We start from the raw sequence: 22,847 nt of genomic DNA on the forward strand, positions 1-22,847 counted from the left end.
GGGAGGCTCAGGGGCGAGGCCGAGGGGACCGGGGCGCGCAGCCGAACCGTAAGGACCCCGCGGCAGAGAGGACCTCCAGATGGCCGTACAACGCCGTTACAGGCCGGGATCATGGTGTTAGGGGAGCAAATAAAGCCAGACTGCTAACGCCGCACCGCTTCTCTCTCTCTCTCTCGCTCTCTCTCTCTCTCTCTCTCTCTCCGTCCCTCTCTCCCTCTCTCACTCTCACTCTCTCTCTCTCTCCCTCTTTCTCTCTCTCTCTCTCTCGCGACCCTGGCATCGGTTAGAGATGGTGAGAGACGGAAGATGGCCGCTTGTGAACACGTTGCGTTACTAAAGGGTGCAGTGAGGATATACTGACAGCTGGCGGGCGGGAGATGGAGATGGATTAGATTAAGACGGGCGGGGTCCTGGTCCAGTGGGGTTCTGGTCCTGGGGAGCTCTGGTCTTCAATCACGACCCTGATTGGCTGGACCCTGAAGTGCCATGTCACACACACGCGCACACACACGCACACACAGACAGACACACAGACACAGACAGACAGACAGACAGATACAGACAGACACACACACACACACACACAGACAAAGACACACACTCTCTCATGCACACACACACAAACACGCGCACACACACACAGACAGACAGACAGACAGACACACAGAGACACACAGATACAGACACACACACACACACACACACACGCACGCACACACAGACAGACAGACAGACAGACACACGCACACACGCACACACAGACAGACAGACAGACACACACACGCACACACAGACACACACAGATACAGACACACACACACACCTACACACACACACGCACACACACACACACACACCCCTACCCCCTTTGTGCTACAGGCTAATTAGCCCGCGGCGCTAGCGCTAGGCCTGTCCAGCCCCGTGCCCGGCTCGGTGACTAGAGCGCACCGCTGCCCCCCCACTCCCTCCTCCCTCAGTGCGCCACTCCGGCACAAAAACACGGACGAGGTGGACCGGTACAACCCTGCACCTCTCAGGCCGGCCACGCCCCGCCCCGCTCCGGGTCTCTCCGAGAACCTCCTAAAAACCACGAGGAGCAGGAGCAGGAGGAGGAGCAGGAGGAGGAGGAGCAGGAGGAGGCAGACCATTTACAACCCAGGCCCTGCCTTAATGGACCGGTTTGCATGCGAGGCACTTGCGAGAGAAAAGGTAAATAATATACGGCTTTTTTTTTTAAATTTAATTTGGCGTTCAGGGAGCAGGGGCAATCCATCTGTATTTGGTTTAAAAGATAAATAACTCACCCCCCCCCCCCTCGCGCCGGGTCCTTGTCTGCGTAAAGTAATGCATGGCTTCGCTCCGCGGCTGGGCTTCATTGAGATAAATACACCGGCAGGCCCGCCCCATTGCTCAAGCTCCGCCGCGTACCTGCAGCCACTTTAATAAGAGGCCCGCTCCGAATTAATGAGGGGGGGGGGTTCAGCGGCGCCCCCCCCCCCTCCGTACACACCCCCAGACCCCGGCGGCCGTGCATTTGCCTCCTCCCTGCCGTACCGCAGGTGCGCAGGCGGGCGCATGCTCTCTCTCCCCGCCGTTGCCCGGCGAGTCGAACCCGCGCCGCGTCGTCTGGGCTGCTCGCTGTCTGTCTGTCTGTCTCTCTCTCTCTCTCCCTCTCTCCCCCGCGTGTCAGCGTTTCACGCGTGATTTTATTTGCAGGACCGAACTGACGCATGTTTTTTTTTCTTTTCCTCCTCCCTGTTTACTCATTCAGCTCGCGCCCGTTTCACCCCGACGTCGATCATAAGGGCTGCGTTGCGGTAACGTTGCGGTAACGGTTTGTGCAGCACGCGTTTCCCTCGTTTTCATCGCCGTTGCTCTGTGACCGAAAGTTCCCCTCGCCCCGCTCGTGTGCTCCGGCGCTCGGCCTGCGGGGCGGTGGGGTGCACCTGCTCCCGGACGCGCGGGGGAGTCCTGCAGGCGAGCCGAGCGGAGGTGCTTTCCCCCCCTCCCACGAACGAGGGCAGCCAAAGGAACACACCTGCTCCAGTCATCACCCCCCCCCCCCACACCCCCACACCACCACACCCCCACCCCAACTCCCACCCCTCACCTGAACACCCAGCCCTCCAGTACACAAACGTGTCTGTGCTTGCCATTTCGCCTGTCCTTCGACACAGATTATACAAGATGAGAAGGGGCTTCTCTGTGAAAGAAGTGCAGTGAAGGAGAGGAGAGAGGAGGAGAGGAGCTGGAGAGGGAGAGATGGAGGAGGAGGAAAAGGAGGAGGAGGAGGAGGAGGGGATCGCGGGTGACATCGCTAAGCGCTCGGTCCGTCACGATGGAGGGCGCAGTAATATCAAGCGGACAAACTGGGATTAGGGCCAGGGTTAGAGTGTGTGTTTGTGTGTGTGTGTGTGTGTTTGTGTGTGTGTGTGTGTGATAGAGAGAGTCTGTGTGTGTGTGAGTGTCTGAGAGTGTGTGTGTGTGTGTGTGTGTGTATGTGTATGTGAGAGAGTGTGTGTGTGTGTGTGTGTGTGTGTGTGTGTGTATGTGAGAGAGAGTGTGTGTGCGTGAGACAGTGTGTGTGTGTGAGTGTGTGTGTGTGAGAGAGAGTGTGTGTGAGTATGTAGGAGAGAGAGTCTGTGTGTGTGTGGCGGTCTCTCTCGCTGTCAGACAGCAGTAGCCCATGGGGAGGGGGGTGTGGGGGGGGGGGGGCGGTAGAGGGGGGAGCGGCCAATGAAAGCCTAGCTAACTGTCACTGACAGGACTCCACCGTGACGGACTGCTTCCAATAAGCACAGGACCGCCATGGCGGGTGATGGAGGAGGTCCAGCGCCGAGCTCTACCCCTCTGACCACCCCCCCCCAGCGAGGAGAGCACGCTCTCCTCCTCCGTTATTACATTCTTTCCTTTCTTTTCCCCTTCATCCTCCATCCAGTCTTTCACACATTATTCACTTTTACAGCTTGACGTCCACTGGCCAGTTCCAGCCGTGTATTCTACTCAAGGGCTGGGATATCCTGCCGGTCAGTCTCATCATCAGCACCCACACACGTGGAGCTCTGCCACACGGTCTGTGTGGAACACGCACCAGGAGCGGGGGGTTTCAGTCAATAGGGTTTTTTTTTCCCCCACTCCAATTCGTGCAACAGCTCGGGTTTATTTCCTTCGTTCAGTAGTGAGGGAGTGAGGAGGAGCCCGGCCACAGGCCCCCTAAGAGCGGTATGAAGAGAGATGGGAGGCCTTGTTCTCCCTCTGGCAGAGTAATGATTTACCGTCCGGCCTTTTCCTGCTCTCCTCGTCTCATTAAGGAGAAGTAACTCAGAGACAGTTAATATAGACATGTCCTCTCTCCCCAGCCCAGCCCACCCACCCCCCCAGCCCCCCTGGCCCCCCAGCCCAGCCCCCCCCCCACAGCCCCCCCCCCTACCCCCCGCAGCCCCCCCCCCCCACAGCCCTCCCCCCTACCCCCCGCAGCCCCCACCCCCCCCGGAGACTGTTAATATAGACATGTCCTCTCTCCCCAGCCCAGCCCAGCCGACCCGCCCCCCCCCGGGCCCCCCTGGCCCCCCCTGGAGACTGTTAATATAGACATGTCCTCTCTCCCCAGCCCAGCCCACCCCCCCAGCCCCCGGCCCCCCCGGCCCCCCCGGCCCCCCAGCCCACCCCTCAGCCCCCCCCCCCCCCCCAGAGACTGTTAATATAGACGTGTCCTCTCTCCCCAGCCCAGCCCACCCGCCCCCCCCCCCCGGCCCCCCCGGCCTCCGAAGGCCACCCAGCCCACCCCCTCGGTCCCCAGCCCACCCCCCGGCCAACCCTGCCTCCCCCTGCCCCCCAGCCCTACCCCCACGCTCGATAATTGGATGCACATTACGGTGTCATTCCCCCCCAGCTGTGACCCTGTCCTGCTCACGGCCATTTCAGAGAGCAGGTGCAGCTGTCAAAACACTCCTGAGGGCAACAAGGGCAGGGCATTTTATTGTGTTCCTATTGAGACAATTAACCAATGGCACAGTGGTGAAGCAACACAAGCAGAGTGCTGGAGTTTTGAATTTGAAGCCAGGGGCCAGTTCTGTCTATGTGTTAGGTACCAGAATGGCTTCAATCAACAGCTGGCTTTAAAAATTGATTAATATACCAAGAGTGAGGTAAAAGTTGTTGCCTTGGACGAAGGTGACTGCAAAGGACAAGGCCGGGGGGGGTTTGCAATTTAAAGCAGTCGCAAACGATACATAAAATAATTAAATGAACTGGTGAGCCATTCGATTTTAGTTCCTCAAACTCCTTAAGGCTCTCCGAGAGACTCCTGACAGCTTCAAATGCTGCATCGTTGTCAGTCAGGGAGAGACCTTTCGTAACTGGCTCTCCGAGACGCGCGGTCAATAAACATGTCAGCGCATCGAAGGGCCTGACACCGCCATGAAAGATAATGTACCGCGCACACGAGATGGCGCTTCCTGTTCCCGTCACTGCTAATGAGGCCTCCGTTCCTGTCTGTGCTAACGAGACCCTTTCTCTCCGTCTCTGTGCAAATGAATATTCACGAGCTGCGCGGTCCCCGGAATCGAATTAAGAGCCTGAGTGACTGACAGCTACAAAAGACTTTGCGAATATCAATAATGATTAGAGCCAATAACGAACGAGTAACTGGGCTTTTCGTCTGGCAGACATTAATACACACCCGCAACGTCTTCATGGTTCAACAACGCAGAGACAGGGAGCTTTCCCACGTCAAACGCAGCACCTGCCGCTCACAAAACAAACAGCAGCAGCATCGGTCAGTTTGTATTAGACCTGAAAAAAAAAATACTGAAGGCGGCACAGAATCGTTCATGGAAATAGATTATCTATTTCGGGGCAAAACTGCGATCGCAAACAGTTCCCACCGCATTTTATTCCTGTTTAACCCCTTAAAAGGTGTAAGATCAAAAATATTATGTGATTGGAATGTTCCAAACATGAACATTCTGACGCTGACGTTCAGCCCAGCGATGGAGTTCTGTAACACTGACATGGAATTCTGAAAAAAGCATTCCAAGAAAACCCTAGTCTGGAATGATCTGGAATGCAGTTGTTCTCACTGCACACCCCAACCCCCCCCCCCCCATTTTACTGTAGCAATGCCCTCGGCCAGCTCAAGAGAGAGGTACAGACATGGTGGGGATCGGACCATCGAGCTCCTTACCACAAATAACGTCACACCACAGGCATCTTATCCTGCGCGACACAGCTTTTACGCATTTTACACGGTGTCCGTCGATGTACCGTAGCGAGGCCGTTGGGGTTAAGTGCCTTGCTCAAGGGTACGACGGCGGTTTTGGGCCCACACTCGACCAACACTTCATTATGATGATCTGCGGTACAGGGGCACAACTCCCCGTACTGCACAGGGAGTCTGAAATTCAGACGCCAGCCCTCACCAGAGGCATTTAAACCGGCACGACTTCAGGCCACATCAGAATACTGGGGGGCTTCGCCTAACGGAAACGAGAAATGCACTCCCCGCAAATGAAAACGAGTCGACTCTATAAAAGCTCCGAACCAGCGTTCCGCTCAGCCGACAGGTCGCGGAACGTGTGAAATATGCTGCGCGCACTTCCACGACGAGTCAAAACACGCCATGCGTCACTGCTGCATTAAAACAAACAGTCTCTTGCCTCCATGGGGATGGCCCAGGTTCATCATGTTGCGCCAGGAAGAGCAATTCAGTCAACCGATAAAGACAGAACTGCTGCGTGCACACATTACATTACACAGAATATCACATTTTAAAAGCATTAAAAAAAACACAGGGTCATTCAATACATTTAGACAATTTTTATGAAATGCATGAAAGTTATTTACAATACATTACATTACAGGCATTTAGCAGACGCTCTTATCCAGAGCGATTTACACAACTTTTTTACATAGCATTTTACATTGTATCCATTTATACAGCTGGATATATACTGAAGCAATTTCGGTTAAGTACCTTGCTCAAGGGTACAACGGCAGTGTCCTACCCGGGAATCGAACCTGCGACCTTTCGGTTACAAGTCTAGTTCCTTACCCACTGTGCTACACTCCGTCCACGGCTACTTTTCGTCAGATATCCGTCCACATGCACCTGCACATACACCCACACACACAGATGCATGTGTGCCCCCGGTCCTCCACACAGTCTCGCCCAAAGACATGGACCCAGGCAGCGGCTAAGAGTGCCAAGTGCTAACTGCAGTTGCGACATCATCAATGTATGTCATATTCTTTTTATGAAGGCCAAACCTCGCAAATCTTTCACGCAGTGTCAGAATTCATTTCTTTCTTACACTTAACTTTCATGTACAGCATCAGCAAAAAGTAGTTGCCCCCTTCCTGATTTCCTCTGTTGTTGCATATTTTGTCCCACTGAATGGTTTCAGATCTTTAGACAAATTGTAATATTAGACAAAGGGAACCTGAGTAAAAGCAAAACACGTTAAAAAAAAAATTATTATTTCATCCATTTAATGAAAAAAGTTATCAAACCCCCATATGAAAAAGTAATTGCCCCCCTTAGCTACTCAATCAACCAATGGCCCAGCTCTTGCGTTAGTGCTGTCTCGGTCCACACAGATGCCTGTGCTTTATTGGGAAATAATGGCTGTGGAGGTGGAGCAGGAAATGAATTTCTCAACAGTGGCTGATAACCAGGCCTAATCCTTCAGTGTCATTAGACCCCCCCCCCCCCCCCCCGAATCAATTAGTCCCACGCGTGAGCCCCCGCCCCCCCCAACCCTTTCGTCGTCCCCGCCGACGCCCTCGTTCCCGCTCTCGTTAAACGCCACTCCTCTCATCGGGGATTCGCCGGTTCGTGCGAGACGGACAGCTCCCCGTCTCCCAGGGCAACCACCAGCCTTCACCGACACTTTAAAGAAACGGCTCGTTCTACAGCGTGCGTCCAGGCGGACCTCCACCTCAGGGTCTGTGATTGGCCGATGGTGAGTTGTCTTGCAGCGAATGGCTGCTCAGATTCCGGGCAGATTCATTGTTTTGTTTATTTTACCCCCCCCCCTCCCCCCCAGTAAATCATCCTAAACTCTGAGCTGCATAGTGGCCATTAAACTGTAGCCCACTGTATCAGCCAAACTGTATACTATAAACATCAGTGAATCTGCATAGCTTAAGAGTGTGTGTGAATAAATAAATAAATAAATAAATAATCGTGGGACCTGCTCTTGGGTCTGCACATGCATAGACTTCATGACTGAATCTCCTGCTTCCAACTACACAGACAGTCCACATAGCAGACGAGGGCAGCCACGGGGTTTTCTGGATTTCCAGATTTAGCCGCTAATCGAAACTGAATTAAGTCTGTTAAAGAGGTTAATTGCACAGTAAACTCACCTCTCCTGGTTGGTTGGGGGGCCAGAATTGGATAAAGGAGGAAACTAAAGCAGTGTGTGTATGTATGTGTGTGTGTGTGTGTGTGTGTGCCAATGGACCCTGCTATAGAGCTCTGAAGAGGTGGAAACTCTCAAAGCCTGAACAGCTCTCCCAGTGACTCCCTGCACTGGCTACAGTGCACATCTGCTAAACAATTCATCTGCATTAAACATCTAAAAACCAGCATGTGTGAAATATGGCAAAAACCCGCCTCTTAATCAGCAGCTACCCGGAGATAAATGGATCTGTTCTGTGAACAGTGTCATGACTGAACGGACGTGCGTTTACCGCACATCAATAAGACACCTGCCCGAAGAAAGATGACGATTTTATTTTGCCCTTTTGGTCTTTCCAGACCAGGTTCTGGAGCAGTTTGGGTTACTGAGGTCCCAGCATGCACTGCTACTGTCAGGCAAAGCTGTTCCTAAAGCTCATTTGTATAAAGTTTCTGTTGAAACTGCTGAAGTATGACTGAACAAGTTTGCTTCACATGCCGATGCAGAGAAACTCTTTTAGAAAGTAAGTGAGCTCGAGTTTGGGCGGGGTGCTGACCTCTAACCAAAATTCTGAGGCAGATTTAATATTAGTGGCTAGTTGAAGGGTTGACCAAGACATGTCAATGAAACTTATTACAGATACTCCGTGCCTATGTTCAGAAAATCGGCACATATTCATGGTAGAGTAAAAGATTTTTGTTTTTCACGAAATCAAAAAATAAGTGACATTTTTTAAAAAATGTTTAACTATGAATCACTGCTCAGAACAGTCAGTGTGTATTAAAGGAGTGTTTAAAACATCTAGGACAATCAATCTCCCTTCATGAAAAAGAGGGTTCTGAACTTCTACTATCCCAGGATTCTGTGCTCCGTGAGTGACGTGCGGCATTCTCTGATAAACCGGGTCTCTCATTCCGTATTCTCTTTGGAACGCTCAGAGAGAATACATCCGTCTCCGAGCCTGGAGCAGCCCCAGCAGGTGTGCACTTCGAAAGAAAGCCAGCTCGCCTTTTAAGTGTCAGACACTTCCTCATCCGGAGAAAAGTGCTTCCTAAACAGCTCGCTGGGGCAGATTAAAGAACTTCTCCGGCACCGGTGGTTTTAATTAATTAGAGTGACAGACAGGACGGGAGTGATGGATTCTGACAGGAACGTGTCATCGGGCTGTTGGACAGTTGGGCGGGGGGGGGGGGGGGGGCCGGGGGGGGTGGGCGATGTGGGCATAGCTGACAGCCGTCAGAAACCCGTTATCCCCCCCCTCCGGCTCTCGAACGGAAGATTTAACGCTCCTGAAAACACCTGCTCTTTTAAGGATTACCGCAGCCAGCCTCTGGAAACCACAAGCAAAAGCTGCAGGTCATCATCTGCATCACACTGAGGACAGCGGATCCACATCACCAGACGATCCGGGTTCGAATGCCCCCCCCCCCGTTCAGGCCATTTAGGCCAGAGGGCTGCCGGGTTCAGAACCTTGGCTGGGCACCGTTTCTATGCCCTTTGGCAAAGCACTTCATACTCTCCGTGTTCAGTCAATTATTCAGCCATCGGCGGTGGGTGAGGTGGAGTTCATAGTAAAGCACTTCGAGTGTCCGGAAAAGTGCTATATAAATGCAATGTTTCGTTAATTAATTCGTTCATTCATTCAATTAAACAAGATAAACATCCATATTATTATGGAAAACATAGCCATAGACCATCGACTGCATTTAGTATTGAGCAGGCATCGGATGCAATCAAAGACAATGAATTTACAGGAAAGGCAACGCCCGGACTTCAAACGCCTTCGGAGTCTTCACGGCTCAGCAGATTTACTTGTAAGCGAGGAACGGTGACATTTCAAACTGAGAGCGCCTGAAAGCAGAAGCGCCGAGAAGATCAGGAGAAACACGGGTACACAAAAAAAAAAACAAAACAAAAAACGAAAGCGATTTACGCCGCTCGACGGGACGGGGCTCGAAATCCTCGCGCCCCCCCCCCCCCCCGTTCCTCCGCCGCGCAGTCCTCCCCCTTCCTCTGATCTTATCAAGGCCAGAAAGGATTGCTGTCGAGTTCTCATCAATACGAGCCGCTCAGACTCAGCGACAGACAATTAGGCCTGTCCGTCAAAAAACGGGGCCTTGGGGGGACGGGGGGGGGACGGGGGGATGGGGGGACGGGGGGGGGAGGGGAGAGTCTCACCTGAAAGGAGCATAAATCTCCCGCAGCTCGAAATTAACCGAAATTCTCACTCGGGGCGCATTATCTCCAAAAACAAAATGGAACAATTAGGCCGCGGGCGGGAGCGGGACCTTCGGATGCACACGCTCCATCTGCAGTTTCAATTTTTTTGTTTATTTAAAAAAATATATAAATAGACACGATGTAGTGTTCCGTACCTTCGGAACCACAGAAAATGACGCACTCACGCGGCCAGTGGGTGCATTAATAGGACAGAAACACGCGCGCAAAGCCGGCTTCGCAAATGCGTCGCATTTAATGCAATTTTGAACGGGCTCGCCGCGTTCCCACCGAGGTTAGGAAAAATGGGAATCGCTGGATGCTGCGCGCCTCTACCCCTGTCCTGCCGCTCGCTGAACAGCGCCAACGAAAGGCCAGGAAACAACGGGACAGAGAGCACCCCTAAAAACAGAACAGACTGCGGAGAGAGCACCCCTAAAAACAGAACAGACTGCGGAGAGAGCACCCCTAAAAACAGAACAGACTGCGGAGAGAGCACCCCTAAAAACAGAACAGAGTGCTGAGAGAGCACCCCTAAAAACAGAACAGACTGCTGAGAGAGCACCCCTAAAAACACAACAGGGAGCTCTGAGACAGCACCCCTAAAAACACAACAGACTGCTCTGTGTGCTCGTACTGCTGTTATGAATGCTTGTACTGATGTTGTGAATGCTCGTAGTACTGTTATGAATGCTCATACTACTGTTATGAATGCTCATACTACTGTTATGAATGCTCGTACTGCTGTTATGAATGCTGTTGTGAATGCTTCTGAATGCTCGTAGTACTGTTGCGAATGCTCGTACTGCTGTTACGAATGCTTGTACTGATGTTTTGAATGCTTGTACACAGAAAAATCCACCACCACTGGTACATATACCACAACAATGGGCATTATGCCCACATGCATGTTTTAGTAACTCTGTGCAGCGTCTGTAAGTCACACATCACGCGCATGCACTACAGGCATAACCAGCGTTGCGATTTCTTTATTCATGACCACCGATGTAGATTAATGCTTCGCGTTACAGTTTCGCCTTTTAACACGGTGCATCGCTCTGTCATAAGGCCCTGCGCTGGACTACAGGGTGCTTTCTAAGCAGAGAACTCTGCCCCACCGAGGCAGAATGCATTTCATATGTTTAATGCATGAGGAAAAAAAAGAAAAACAGAAGCTGCTTTCAGATGGAAAAAAAAGTAATTGGAAGAAACTAGTGAAGTGAGGTTCATTTTTAGTCTGAGACGCTAAAGTTGCTTGAAGTGCTAAAGAACACAGGCAGACGCAGGGCTTAAACCAGCTTCCGGAAGCTTCTGACCTCAGGTGTCTTTGGGCACTGAGCAAAGCACACCTGAGCACAGGTACGAGCAGGGAGTACACCTGAACAGAGGTACGAGCAGGGAGTACACCTGAACACAGGTACGAGCAGAGCAGAGCACACCTGAGCACGGGTACAAGCAGAGAGTACACCTGAACACAGGTACGAGCCGAGTGTACCTACGCACAGGTATGAGCAGAGGGTACCTGAGCACAGGTAAATGACCAGAGCCCCCATGCCCTGCGTCCGCTCCATTTCTGAACCTCTCTCACAACTAGAGCTTTTCCAATAACAGACCTGACTTTCTGCATTAGAAAGGGCCTTCCTCCCACTGCTTACAGTAGTTTTATGTTTTATCCACGCCTTATTAAATTATTTTAATGCAGTATAAATTGTATGTGAAATAACTTTTTTTCGCATTGCAATCAGCTTTGGAAGTCAATAACTGGTATGTTTTTAGTAATATAGAGCCCAATTTATTTAAGAAAGCGAGCAGGGTCAAGTGCTCCCTCCTTCCCTCTGATGGTTTATTATATTTAGATTAATGCTGTTATGTTTGCGCTCTCCTCCAGCCACAGTCAAACTGTGTAGTCTCCCTTGGCCCATCATCATTATCTTTTTAGGGAAAATGTCTCTGCTAATTTCTGGAGTCAGCACTTCTCACCGCTCTGTTATTTGGGGGGTTATATTTTTTTTAAATGGAGAACACTCTCAAAGATTCGGAGAAAATGTACAAACTGTACTCTAAATGTACAAATTTTTTTTCTTCTCTTTTTCTCCCCAGTTTGGGATCGCCAGTTGTACCTCCTGCATCACCGTTGTGTCACTTACTCTCGTTCGCAGAGCGCACAGATGAAGCACGCGTGCTCAAGTGACACGCTGGAGCCGATCAGCGTTTCTCTGGAGGGCTGCGAGCGCTGACCTGTGGACACCTGGTCACCTGGTCACCTGGACACCTGGCCGATCAACACAAGCATCAAAGGTGAAGGAATCCCGAGGAATCCTAGTCAACAAATATGGGGCTCAGGTTACACTCAAATTAGAACATTTACAATCTGTAACAGACTGTGCTTAGAGACTGTGCGCATAGAGACTGTGCACTCAGAGACTGTGTGCTTAGAGACTGTGCTTAGAGACTGTGCGCATAGAGACTGTGCGCTCAGAGACTGTGCACTCAGAGACTGTGCGCATAGAGACTGTGCATTCAGAGACTGTGTGCTTAGAGACTGTGCACTCAGAGACTGTGCGCATAGAGACTGTGCCCTCAGAGACTGTGTGCTTAGAGACTGTGCACTCAGAGACTGTGCCCTCAGAGACTGTGTGCTTAGAGACTGTGCACTCAGCGACTTTGTGCTTAGAGCCTGTGCACTCAGAGACTGTGCTTAGAGACTGTGCGCTTAGAGACTGTGCATTCAGAGACTGTTCTTAGAGACTGTGCGCTTAGAGACTGTGCTTAGAGACTGTGCACTCAGAAACTGTGCTTAGAGACTGTGCACTCAGAGACTGTGCTTAGAGACTGTGCACTCAGAGACTGTGCTTAGAGACTGTGCACTCAAACTGTGCTTAGAGACTGTGCACTCAGACTGTGCACTCAGAGACTGTGTGCTGAGAGAGATGTGCGACCTCATCAGCCTCATCAGCTCCGTTTCCGAAGCGGACAGGAGAGAGAGGCGAGAGGGGAATCGTTTTCCTGCCGAACAGTAATCTCGGGTAGCCAGCGCGGAGCTCCGGGCCCCGTGCCTCAGTGTAACTGACCATAAAGCAGGAGCCGTAAACACGAACAGCTCCGCAGCGCTGGCCTGAGCACCCGATCGGGTAAATTGACTCTCCCGTCCAGGTTTTGATGGATTTTCCCCAGTTCCCCACGTCGCCCCCATTAATTATTATTACTTTCCTCTTTACCTGTGTCCGGCCACCGGGGCGGGATGTCGTTATGAAGCCGTGGCATTTGCATTTAAAATGCTTATCGATCGGGGAGGGGGGGGGGCGAGCAGGAGCAGCAGCACTCTGGGGATCCTCCCAATGCAGCCGCGGCTCCAGCGGCGCACTGCTCTGAATGGAGAATCAGGCTGACCTGCCGTTACCTCACACACGCGCCGGGGGGGGGGGGGCTGCAAGGACAGGCTCCGCCCACCCGCCCGCCGTTACAGAGGGGAGAGAGGAGGAGAGAGAGAAGGAGAGAGAGGAGAGGAGGAGAGTGGAGGAGAGAGAGGAGGAGAGGAGGGGAGAGGACAGGAGAGAGGAGGAGAGAGAGGAGAGTGGAGGAGGAAGGACAGAGGAGGAGAGAGAGGAGAAGAGGAGGAGAGACAGGAGAGTGGAGGAGGAAGGAGAGAGGAGGGGAAGAGAGAGGAGGAGAGAGGAGGAGAGAAGAGGCGAGAGGAGAAGCAGAAAGGAGGAGAGAGGAGGAGAGAGAGGAGGAAAGGGGAGAGGAGAGAGAAGAGGAAGAGAGCTGGGGAGGAGAAGAGAGCAAAGGAGTGCAGGAGATGAGAGGAGAGGAGGAGTGGAGAAGAGACGTGTTGATCCTTGTCTGACCAGGCTGTGGGCAGTAACCCTCGCAGCGGCAGTCTGCTGGAAGTTAAACAAACAGGGTGACGGGACGGCCCCCGCCCCCCGAGCCCCCCGGGCCCCCCGGCCCCCCCCCCCCGGCCCCCCCGACCCCCCCGACCCCCCCGAGCCCCGAGCCTCAGATCTCAGGCCTTCATTACAGGAGGGGCCTCCTCTGCTGTGGAGCCCTGAACGGCTTTCGCAAATATCCAGCCGTTGGTATCGACTGTCCGTCAGACGTGAGTCACGCCTGGCATAAATCATTATCAGTCTCCCTCACAAGACGGGCCATTTCAAACAACCGAAATAAAAGGGCTATTTATAGCAAGCTGCCCCAAGAAGCTCCACAGAAATGACCACATGCCATAATAATTAATCTGCCACCCAGTATCGCTCGGGGATACCGTGTAATTTTGCCTCTCTCATGGTCCAAAACACAGCCGTTCCAGTGTCCTGGTTAGGGTGATATTCTGCAGCTTTGCCCAGGGCACCCATCACATTCACCCTCTGTCTCTCTCAACTCCTCTCACACTCACACACTCAGACACAGAGCACACACACTCACACAGAGCACACACACGCACACTCACAAGCTCACACACACAGCCAGAGCACACACTCACACAGAGCACACACATTCACCCTCTGTCTCTCTCAACTCCTCTCACACTCACACACTCAGACACAGAGCACACACACTCACACAGAGCACACACACGCACACTCACAAACTCACACACAGCCAGAGCACACACAGTCACTCTCACACACTCACACACGCAGCACAAACACTCACATACTCACACACGCACAGCCACAAAGCACACACACGTACACACACTCACACACACACAGCATATACCCACAATGCCTTGCAAACACACACGCAGCGTATACCCATAATGCCTTGCAAATGCACACACAGCGTCTATCCATAATGCATAGCAAACGCACGCACAGCGTATAACCATAATGCCTTGCAAATGCATACACAGCGTATACACATAATGCCTTGGAAACACATACAGCCTATACCCACAATGCCTTGCAAACGCACACACAGCGTATACCAATAATGCATAGCAAACGCACACAGCCAATACCCATAATGCATTGCAAAGGCACACACAGCGTATACTGATAATGCATAGCAAATGCACCCAGCCAATACCCATAATGCATAGCAAAAGCACACACAGCATTAACCCATAATGCATAGCAAACGCACCCAGCCAATACCCATAATGCATAGCAAAAGCACACACAGCGTATACACGTGAATGTGCCCCCCCAGCGCCAGGGAGCCGAATGTGCCCGTGTGCCCCCTCAGTGCCAGGGAGCCGAATGTGCCCGTGTGCCCCCCCAGCGCCAGGGAGCCGAATGTCGGTGGCCGCAGCTGGCACTGGGACAGCGGTGACTCAGTTCCAGAGAAGCTTCGTCGGGACGCGTCACCGAGCAGCCCCTGGCTTTATGTTTCTGCTCCGTTTATATTCTCAGCCACACTGTCCTCCTACGGGCCAGCAGACTATGAACTGGAAACTGAACCCCAACCTCCATCAGAAATCTCTTCCAGAAAAACAGCATTTTTTAAAGAGTGCAGCATCCCCATCACCAAAGTAAGTTTTGCTACTTAATCCAGTAAGTTTTCCTACTTGCACTACCTTCTACTGGCCCAAGAACACCACTTTCTGCAGCAGGATGACTCCCAGGATTCCCTGGGGCATTAGTCAAGCCCACGCCCATTCACTTCAGCTACGGGGCAGGACTACATTCCAGGCTGGCACGGCCAATGGAAAACCCAGCTGAATTTTGGGAGGACTTTGCTTGGTTGTTTTGATCCTCAATAAAACAGAAGCCATTTTGTTTGATGCCCGTCTTTCTTAAGGCCCGTCTGATCACGAACGCTTCCTCGCGCATCACAAAGACAGCAAACTCACAATTCTGTCAGGACCACTGTCATCAAAGTAGATCTTTATTGACAATAAAGGCAATACAGTTATGTTTGGCAGTATGGCTCTGTTCTGGAGCTCTCCCGCCAACCACGCAGCCCGCGTGGAACAGATCACACAGTACACACAGAACAGATCCAGCAGCAAAGCAAGTTCTTGACACATAGGGATGGAGTAATGCATATTCTTAACACATAGGGATGGAGCAAAGCAAGTTCTTAACACATAGGAATGGAGAAATGCAAATTCTTGACACATAGGGATGGAGCTGGGGTGGTGGAGGGGATTTACAAAGCAACGTGCAGCAGCTTGCATGCAGGAGGAGCAGCCGAATGAGTAGAGGGAGGCTGTTTAAGTAGACCGCCCTGTTAAGTGAATGTACTGTGATTCGTGGCCCGCCAGAACTACGAGATTCTCCATGTGTTGCATACCCACAAAACCAACATACAGCAGCTTGGCTGAACACTCAATTCTGATTGGCTGGGACGTGAGCATTATTCTTCCATGTATGCCCAGCTATGATGTAGCGCCTGCAGAAGTTCAATCACCGTTATTAATACTGCAAATTAAATAAATTAATGCGCATCGGTCTGACTTGATAGAGTGTAAATCCTTAAGAGCAAGAAGCCAATTACAGCATCTCACTTACAACAGTGTCAGCATGATGTCCATGCATGACAGCATAGAGAGTAGCTAGTCTCGTAGCTTGACTATACGTTTATAGTTTTAGCCTCTGCTTCGAATATAATTCAGGCGTTGGCTAGCAACAGTCGCTACCCATGATAACAAACATGCTGTGGGACCATTTTGACTCAAAACCAAGCTGAATAGTAGGTGACACGGTCGGGATATTAGGATGACGTGTTCGTTGCCAAGTGGTATAGGGTGTGGAATATTTGCTGGAATACTTAAGTAACGTGTCCGTCTCGGTGGAACGCATTCTTTCACTGAAAATAGGACGGAGTGTAGCACAGTGGGTAAGGAACTGGGCTTGTAACCGTAAGGTCGCAGGTTCGATTCCCGGGTAAGGACACTGCCGTTGTACCCTTGAGCAAGGCACTTAACCGGAATTGCTTCAGTATATATCCAGCTGTATAAATGGATACAGTGTAAAATGCTATGTAAAAGTTGTGTAAGTCGCTCTGGATAAGAGCGTCTGCTAAATGCCTGTAATGTAATGTAATGTAAATTGTCGGCGGTGGTAAGTTCGCTTCAGGCAAGTCCCCTCAGCTCAGTCGCAGGGACATTATCCCGCTTCTACAAAAAGCACAACTGCAATCAAAGCGCGCGTTTCAAAATACGTACGGGCATTCTGTTTGTATTAGAAAAAGAAGTATCCTCTGTTTTCATGCATTTCTTTTACATACTTTGTGTGGCTTTTAATGTTCTCTGCAGTTGGTTCATTTTTTTATGCTTCTGTTTGTATTACTCTGTAGCACTTTGAGATTTATTTCTAATGAAAGATACATTACAAATTAAATGTATTATTATTATTATTATTATTACATACTGTATTATACACTAATAAATGGAGCCAAGTTCCAGCGCATAGTTGCATAGCCTTCACGAGAAAATACAAAAGATTGAATAGGCACATATCGGACAAATAATCGATCCCGTATCATCCCTATAGAAAAATTAAAAATCGACTCATACCCGTCCCTATATAAACCCAAGGCTGACAAACTGATTGGAAAGGCTGCAGAAACCGATTGGCCAATAGATGGCCACGCCACTTCTTCACACATTGTTGGCCAATCATTCTGCAGCATTCTTCTGTTGCGGCAAACTTCTTTCCCATACTGTGCTCTTGAATGAACACGAGTCACTGGTGCTTGTGTGAACACGCGGGGTCCAAGACTGTGGAAGATGAAGCTCCCAAAATATACTTTCAGATTCCAGTCTACATTTATGCAATTCACAACATTTGCTAATATTTATTAGACTCTTACTTCCTATATCTTTAAGAGCCACTTCCATACAAGGATTTGTGCTTACAAGGAACTTGTAACAAACATTCTAGAACACATCCCAAATGCCACATGATGAAAATTCAGGTTGTGATAACGAGAAATAGCCTGCGGATATCTGCAAGAAAATCACTCTACAACTCTCTTTGTGAGATAATAAAATAAACATTTCTTTCAGTCCTGGCCATAAAAATTAATCCAACAGGGTATTTTCTTCCTAAATATATCCATAGGAGAGCCATAGAAAATATATCTTTTTATACAGCTTTTTAAATTATAGTAGTATTGTCTTTTTTGGTTTATATTCTCACGAAGAGATAAAAAGGATAAGTCAAATTAAATCCCTTTCCGCTTTTTTCTTGTAAATATATTACATTTCAGTGCCTACAGTGAACAAACAGCATCGATTTATCAACAGTGGCTTGTTCTAAACTGATCTATCAAGACACCAGTCATTAAAGGGGAACAAGAGGGAACAGTGAGTATTCTCCTTGCTGCCAAGCATGCAACATCAGGATTGGTGGGTATACCAGTGAGCAGTATCAGGACTAGTGGGTATACCAGTGAGCACTATCAGGATTGGTGGGTATACCAGTGAGCACTATCAGGATTGGTGGGTATACCAGTGAGCGGTATCAGGACTGGTGGGTATACCAGTGCGGGATGTCTAGTTCTTAGATTATCACCTTTGGGAAACAGACAATATAAAGAGACAGGGCAAACTTGCCCTGCGTGACCATAGGAGTGAATCTGTTTTCTCTCTCCCCCACTCTCTGCTCCACAGGCCTCAAAAGTAAACATCCTTGGGCGAGAAGGGTAACCCTGGAAGTCTTCTCACTAGGGCGTCCCGGTGAGTTTTCTCTCCTTTGAAAGTTACATAGCTTTACTTCCTTCCTGCAGGAGGAAACCGAACACTCAGAGACCCTGTGTGGCTATGTACACGAGAATGTTTCTTTTGGTGAAGTCTGAAAGCTATCTGTGATATTGAAATCACTGAATGAAAATCTTAATGTCTATATTAAGATTGTTGAGGCATGATAGTTCAAACCTACACCAGTGTGCGGTATTAGGATCGGTGGGTGCACCAGTGTGCGGTATCAGGATCGGTGGGTGCACCAGTGTGTGGTATCAGGATCGGTGGGTACCCCAGTGTGCGGTATCAGGATTTTCGGGTACGCCCGCGTGCGGGGACAGCAGTACCTGCAGCTGAAGGTGAGGAGCTGGAACAGAAGCGGGCGACACCAACGTCACGGAGCAGGTGGAAATCACAGCCGACTGCGGCGTCTGCACCGGCTGCTGCACTCGGGCAGGTCCCACACTCGGCTGTACGGGGCGTCTACGATAAGGGCGTCTGCAAAGCAGCATGAATAATGCTCTGTTATATCGTGGATAAATATTGATGCATTGGTGCCACGGAGTATTAACACGCTGCGAAAGTCCTTTCATTTCCCGACATTATTGCATTCAGCACTGACCCTTTCACGCACCCATACTGAACTTTTCATGATTTTTCCAGTGAAAGTAAAAAAAAAATTTTTTTTTTAAAGTGTTTAGTGAATTCAAGTAATTCAGTGTGAAATAAAATAATTGAGTTCAAAAACAAAAATAAATGAATAAAACCTAATATAACTAATTTCCTTATTCCCCCCACCCAGTGAGAAATATGGTCTTGTTATTTCAGAAGGGGTCTTGTCGCTGGTCAGCAGTTTTGCTGACACTGGCTTTCTCCACCTTCCCCCCCAACACCTTCCTTAATGTCTTGATGGCCATGCATAACCGTTACATAGTGAGTATCGCACCTTATCGGACCTGCGTTCTGTAGTTGTTCCAATGGCCTTCGGTATGCACTTACTGTACGTTGCTCAAGATAAAAACGTCTGCCAAATAAATGCAATGTGACGTAATTGTCGATGCGCACGCACGTGTTTTTGTGCTGAAATTCCATTCCAAGAACTTCCCCCACACCAACATATTTACTTCCCCTTATCTATTCCTGCACGATCATATTACAATGCTTAGAATACATGCCGTATTTGTAGATCGGTTCAGTGACTGCTGCTACAGTCAATGTGCTCTGCACAGTATGGTGCACGATTCAATGTGTCGTGTTTTATTGGCTTATGCCTAGTTTGTGGATGGTACCGACTGTGAAAAAGAGCACTGAGCAGCTGAACATTATGTGCCAGTAGCATCCATTTACCGTAGACTGCTTTTTACGAACTTGAGTGTTCTTTGTTGTGTGGTGTGTGATTCATGTTTTTATTGGCTTACGTGCTTTTTGGATGGTACCGACGCCGGAAAAAAAAATGTCCTCACTAATGACAATAAACCAACTATCTCTCTATGACGCAGATCAATCAGATTAGGCGCAGACTCATTGAAATTCAGGTGTTTACCCACTCGTATGTCAAACTCACGTCTTAATGTTTCTTTTTAATAGACAGGAGTTGTGTTGATTTAGGTATCAATTAAAGTAGTTACCAATACAAATGTATGCACTTGGCGCATACATTTTAATTATATGCTGGGTGGGTGTGTGTGTGTGTGGGGGGGGGGGGGGGGCGGGGGGGGGGGGGACTGTGGCCCCTGTGACCGTTTTTTCTCCAAGCAGTCAAAGACTACGATGCAACACCCAGTCGCGTTTGGCATTCAGTATATTCACACACCATTACATTAGACCGCACGGGAAGCATGAAATGCGAGCACGCCTTTACGTGTCCCGAGGGCGGAAGAAGACGGCGGCGTGCATCCCGGAGTGAAAGAGGCGCGCTAAATGCAGTGGCAGGATGGTCCGGTTATTGAGTGTAGCCTGCAGGCAGAGCTGGTCGCGCGCTGCTGTTGTCGGGAGTGATTTGTAATTAAATGTGGTACCCGGTGTATTGGTGACGTGGGCGCTGAAGTGGCGCGAGAGAGCGACGGGGGCGGAACCTCGCTGGGTCTCCGGCTGAACACTGGGGGTGGGGGGGTTCTCGGCTTCACTGGCAGTAGGGAAACGCACTCAACAGCTGGAGGACAGCGTCGCCGGGTGAGTACCGTTCTGTAGCAGGAGTGGACGTTCACCATTACGCGATCCCTCCTTTGCCTTCTCAGTCACCGCAGGATGTTTTAATTTTCCATTCGTTATTCGTCTCAAAACATCCTAGCTTCAAAATGTTCTCCTTTACATCTGTTGAGTGTTTTTCTTTATCTTAGAAGGACGCATGACTAAAACTAAAATTTATTAAGCAAGTACTCTGTACATCTACATTTGTTCACGAATACATCTTTTTGTTTGAATGTTTTTTTCTCTCTCCTAAGTTTCCGAAGCGCCTTTAAATTGAACAATTTCTTCACTTCAACACGCAAATCCGACTTAGCAGTGTCCGCTGTCCGTGGTGCTGAAACAATTCGTGTGCTGGCAGCAAATGATTTCGTGTCGCATATAGCATACATTGGATTCTCTTAAAAATGACACGGGTCTCCGATCTCTGGCTGTCGGAGAAATTAGTTTATAATGTAGTCTACGTACAAAAACGGCACTGAAGTACAGCGACATAAATTTATGTTGCAAGTTAGTGAGCTGAATTTGATTGTTTGCCCCATTTATCTATTTTGGCACAGACAGCCTTAGATTGGTAAAGGGCGTGATCAACCATTCATCTTTGTATATACTTAACTTCCCTTGTGTCTAGGGTATCATTTAAGTGGCCAAGATTTTAAGCTCATGTAATCAAGGTGGTTCTGGGCGACAGTGTCCAGTGGGGACCGGCAAGTCCAGTTTTTCTAACTGAATTCCAAACAAACTAAAGGAAAAAAAAAAACAAAAGAATATTGATGTTTCCCCCCCCCCCCCCCCCCCCCCAACTCCAGAACACCCCGATGATTACAGAACGTCTCCAGTCGTCAGGAGAAGCAAGATGATTGACACCTCTCTCCTGCCGATCTTGAAGGGCGAAAGAGCCGTCCCTCCGTCAGTCAGAGTATGGCTGTTTCAATAGCGGGAGGCAGCGGAAGAGCATCGGGAATGGAATCCCCGCGGGAAAGCGCAAGGCTCGGTTGTCAGGCTCGCGACGACCAGAGCGGATAAGCTGTAGTCTTTTCTCGTGACAAGGACAGGGATACGAAGGAAAGGAAAAGATCAAAACAACTGGCGTCAAAAAAAAAAAAAAAAAAAAAAAAGAAAGAAAAAAGACACGCGCCATGGGGATACAACACCTTTTGCTACTTTTGATATATTTGGACCCGCTGAATGTATTATGTGCAGCTACGGGAAAGAAAAATAAGAACGTCCCCAAGCGGAATCAGAAGGCGAAAGAACTGAATACCACCGTCGTACCAACGGCGATTCCCCGCAGGATCACGCAGGTCCAGCCGCCCGCCACCGGCAACCACGAGACGTGCCTGGGTTACTACGACGTGAGCGGGCAGTTCGACAAAGAGTTCGAATGCAACAACACCGACCACCGATACTGCTGTGGGAGTTGCTTCCTGCGCTTCTGTTGTCAATTTAAGGGGAACCGTTTAGATCAGAAGACCTGTACAAACTACAACACACCCGAGTGGGTGAAAACTCAGCCTCCCTCACCTGTGCCCACAGGTGACACTTATGATCCAAATCTGGATCAAACGAACACAACGGTCTACATCACCTGTGGGGTCATAGCTTTTATCATCACCCTTGGGATTTCTGCAAAAGTGGCCTATGACAAAGCGACAAGACCTCCACAGGAAATGAATGTTCACAGGTAAGCAACGGCTTTTCAACTTAAGTACGCACCTCGAAACACAACTCTCTCATCTTGCGTAATAAAAGTTAATCACACCGCATTTCCCTCAACAGAATCATCTAACGGCTAGCTACGGACGTTAAACGCACCCTACTCCGTGTGTTTCATATTTATAGTAGGCTACTGTGTCTGAAAAAACGAATAGATTCATATTATGCCTATGTTTAACCGGGGTGCTATTTTAAAACGCTAAAACTAGAGCAGGTCAGAGGGACGCCTGCAAAAAAAATGTCCTGTTTTAGCTCTTGCACACAAGCCGAAAGGCACAAAATGTTTTCACCTAAACCAGAGCGAGAGAGAGAAAAAAAGAAACGGCAGCCGAATACCAATAACCGTATCGCGCCATCGAATAGACCTCAATCTTCGTTGGAATTCCGCTATAACTTATGGGGAAAATTGATTATTTCTGCACGAGGGCAAGTGCGGGTAATCAGACAAATGCCCTGTCAATGTTTGGTGGTTTAATGTTATCGTCTCTCATATTTGAGCTTTAAGGTGAAATGAATAATTAATCAAACTTCACAGGCGATTCCCTGTTTTGTGGTAGGCTATTTGCACATTTTATTATCCATACCTGCAATAAGCCACAGGGAAATGGAGCGGAGGGTTCAGGGTCACCCGCGGTCAGTCCTAAAGTCTGCTAGAGAACAGTATACCGGGGGGAAAGTTACAGGCGGATCAG

At 49.7% G+C, this 22,847-nt stretch overlaps 1 protein-coding gene and 1 long non-coding RNA gene across 4 annotated transcripts in view; one reads left to right on the forward strand and one right to left on the reverse strand.

Moving 5' to 3' along the window:
- Positions 1-22,847, reverse strand: part of LOC118216197 — a 108,031-nt gene that overhangs the window by 27,667 nt on the left and 57,517 nt on the right. The window contains exons 2-3 of one of the 2 annotated variants that reach the window (XR_004762970.1): positions 18,600-18,750; positions 17,916-18,293 (exon numbers count right to left, since the gene is read on the reverse strand). This is a non-coding gene — a long non-coding RNA (uncharacterized LOC118216197). Of the gene's footprint in view, positions 1-17,915; positions 18,294-18,599; positions 18,751-22,847 lie in introns of those variants that run through there. The other variant, XR_004762971.1, reaches the window with a different exon arrangement.
- The window catches only part of LOC118216195 (protein shisa-6-like), a 78,504-nt gene continuing 75,678 nt past the window's right edge, over positions 20,022-22,847 (forward strand). Inside the window, exons 1-2 of one of the 2 annotated variants that reach the window (XM_035397270.1) lie at positions 20,022-20,424; positions 21,249-22,123. In XM_035397270.1, coding sequence (XP_035253161.1) covers positions 21,579-22,123 — 545 coding nt within the window. In that variant the 5' untranslated portion in view covers positions 20,022-20,424; positions 21,249-21,578. The remainder of the gene's footprint in view (positions 20,425-21,248; positions 22,124-22,847) is intronic. The other variant, XM_035397271.1, reaches the window with a different exon arrangement.

The sequence above is a fragment of the Anguilla anguilla genome, chromosome 17 (assembly GCF_013347855.1).
Source record: "Anguilla anguilla isolate fAngAng1 chromosome 17, fAngAng1.pri, whole genome shotgun sequence".
NCBI lineage: Eukaryota > Metazoa > Chordata > Actinopteri > Anguilliformes > Anguillidae > Anguilla > Anguilla anguilla.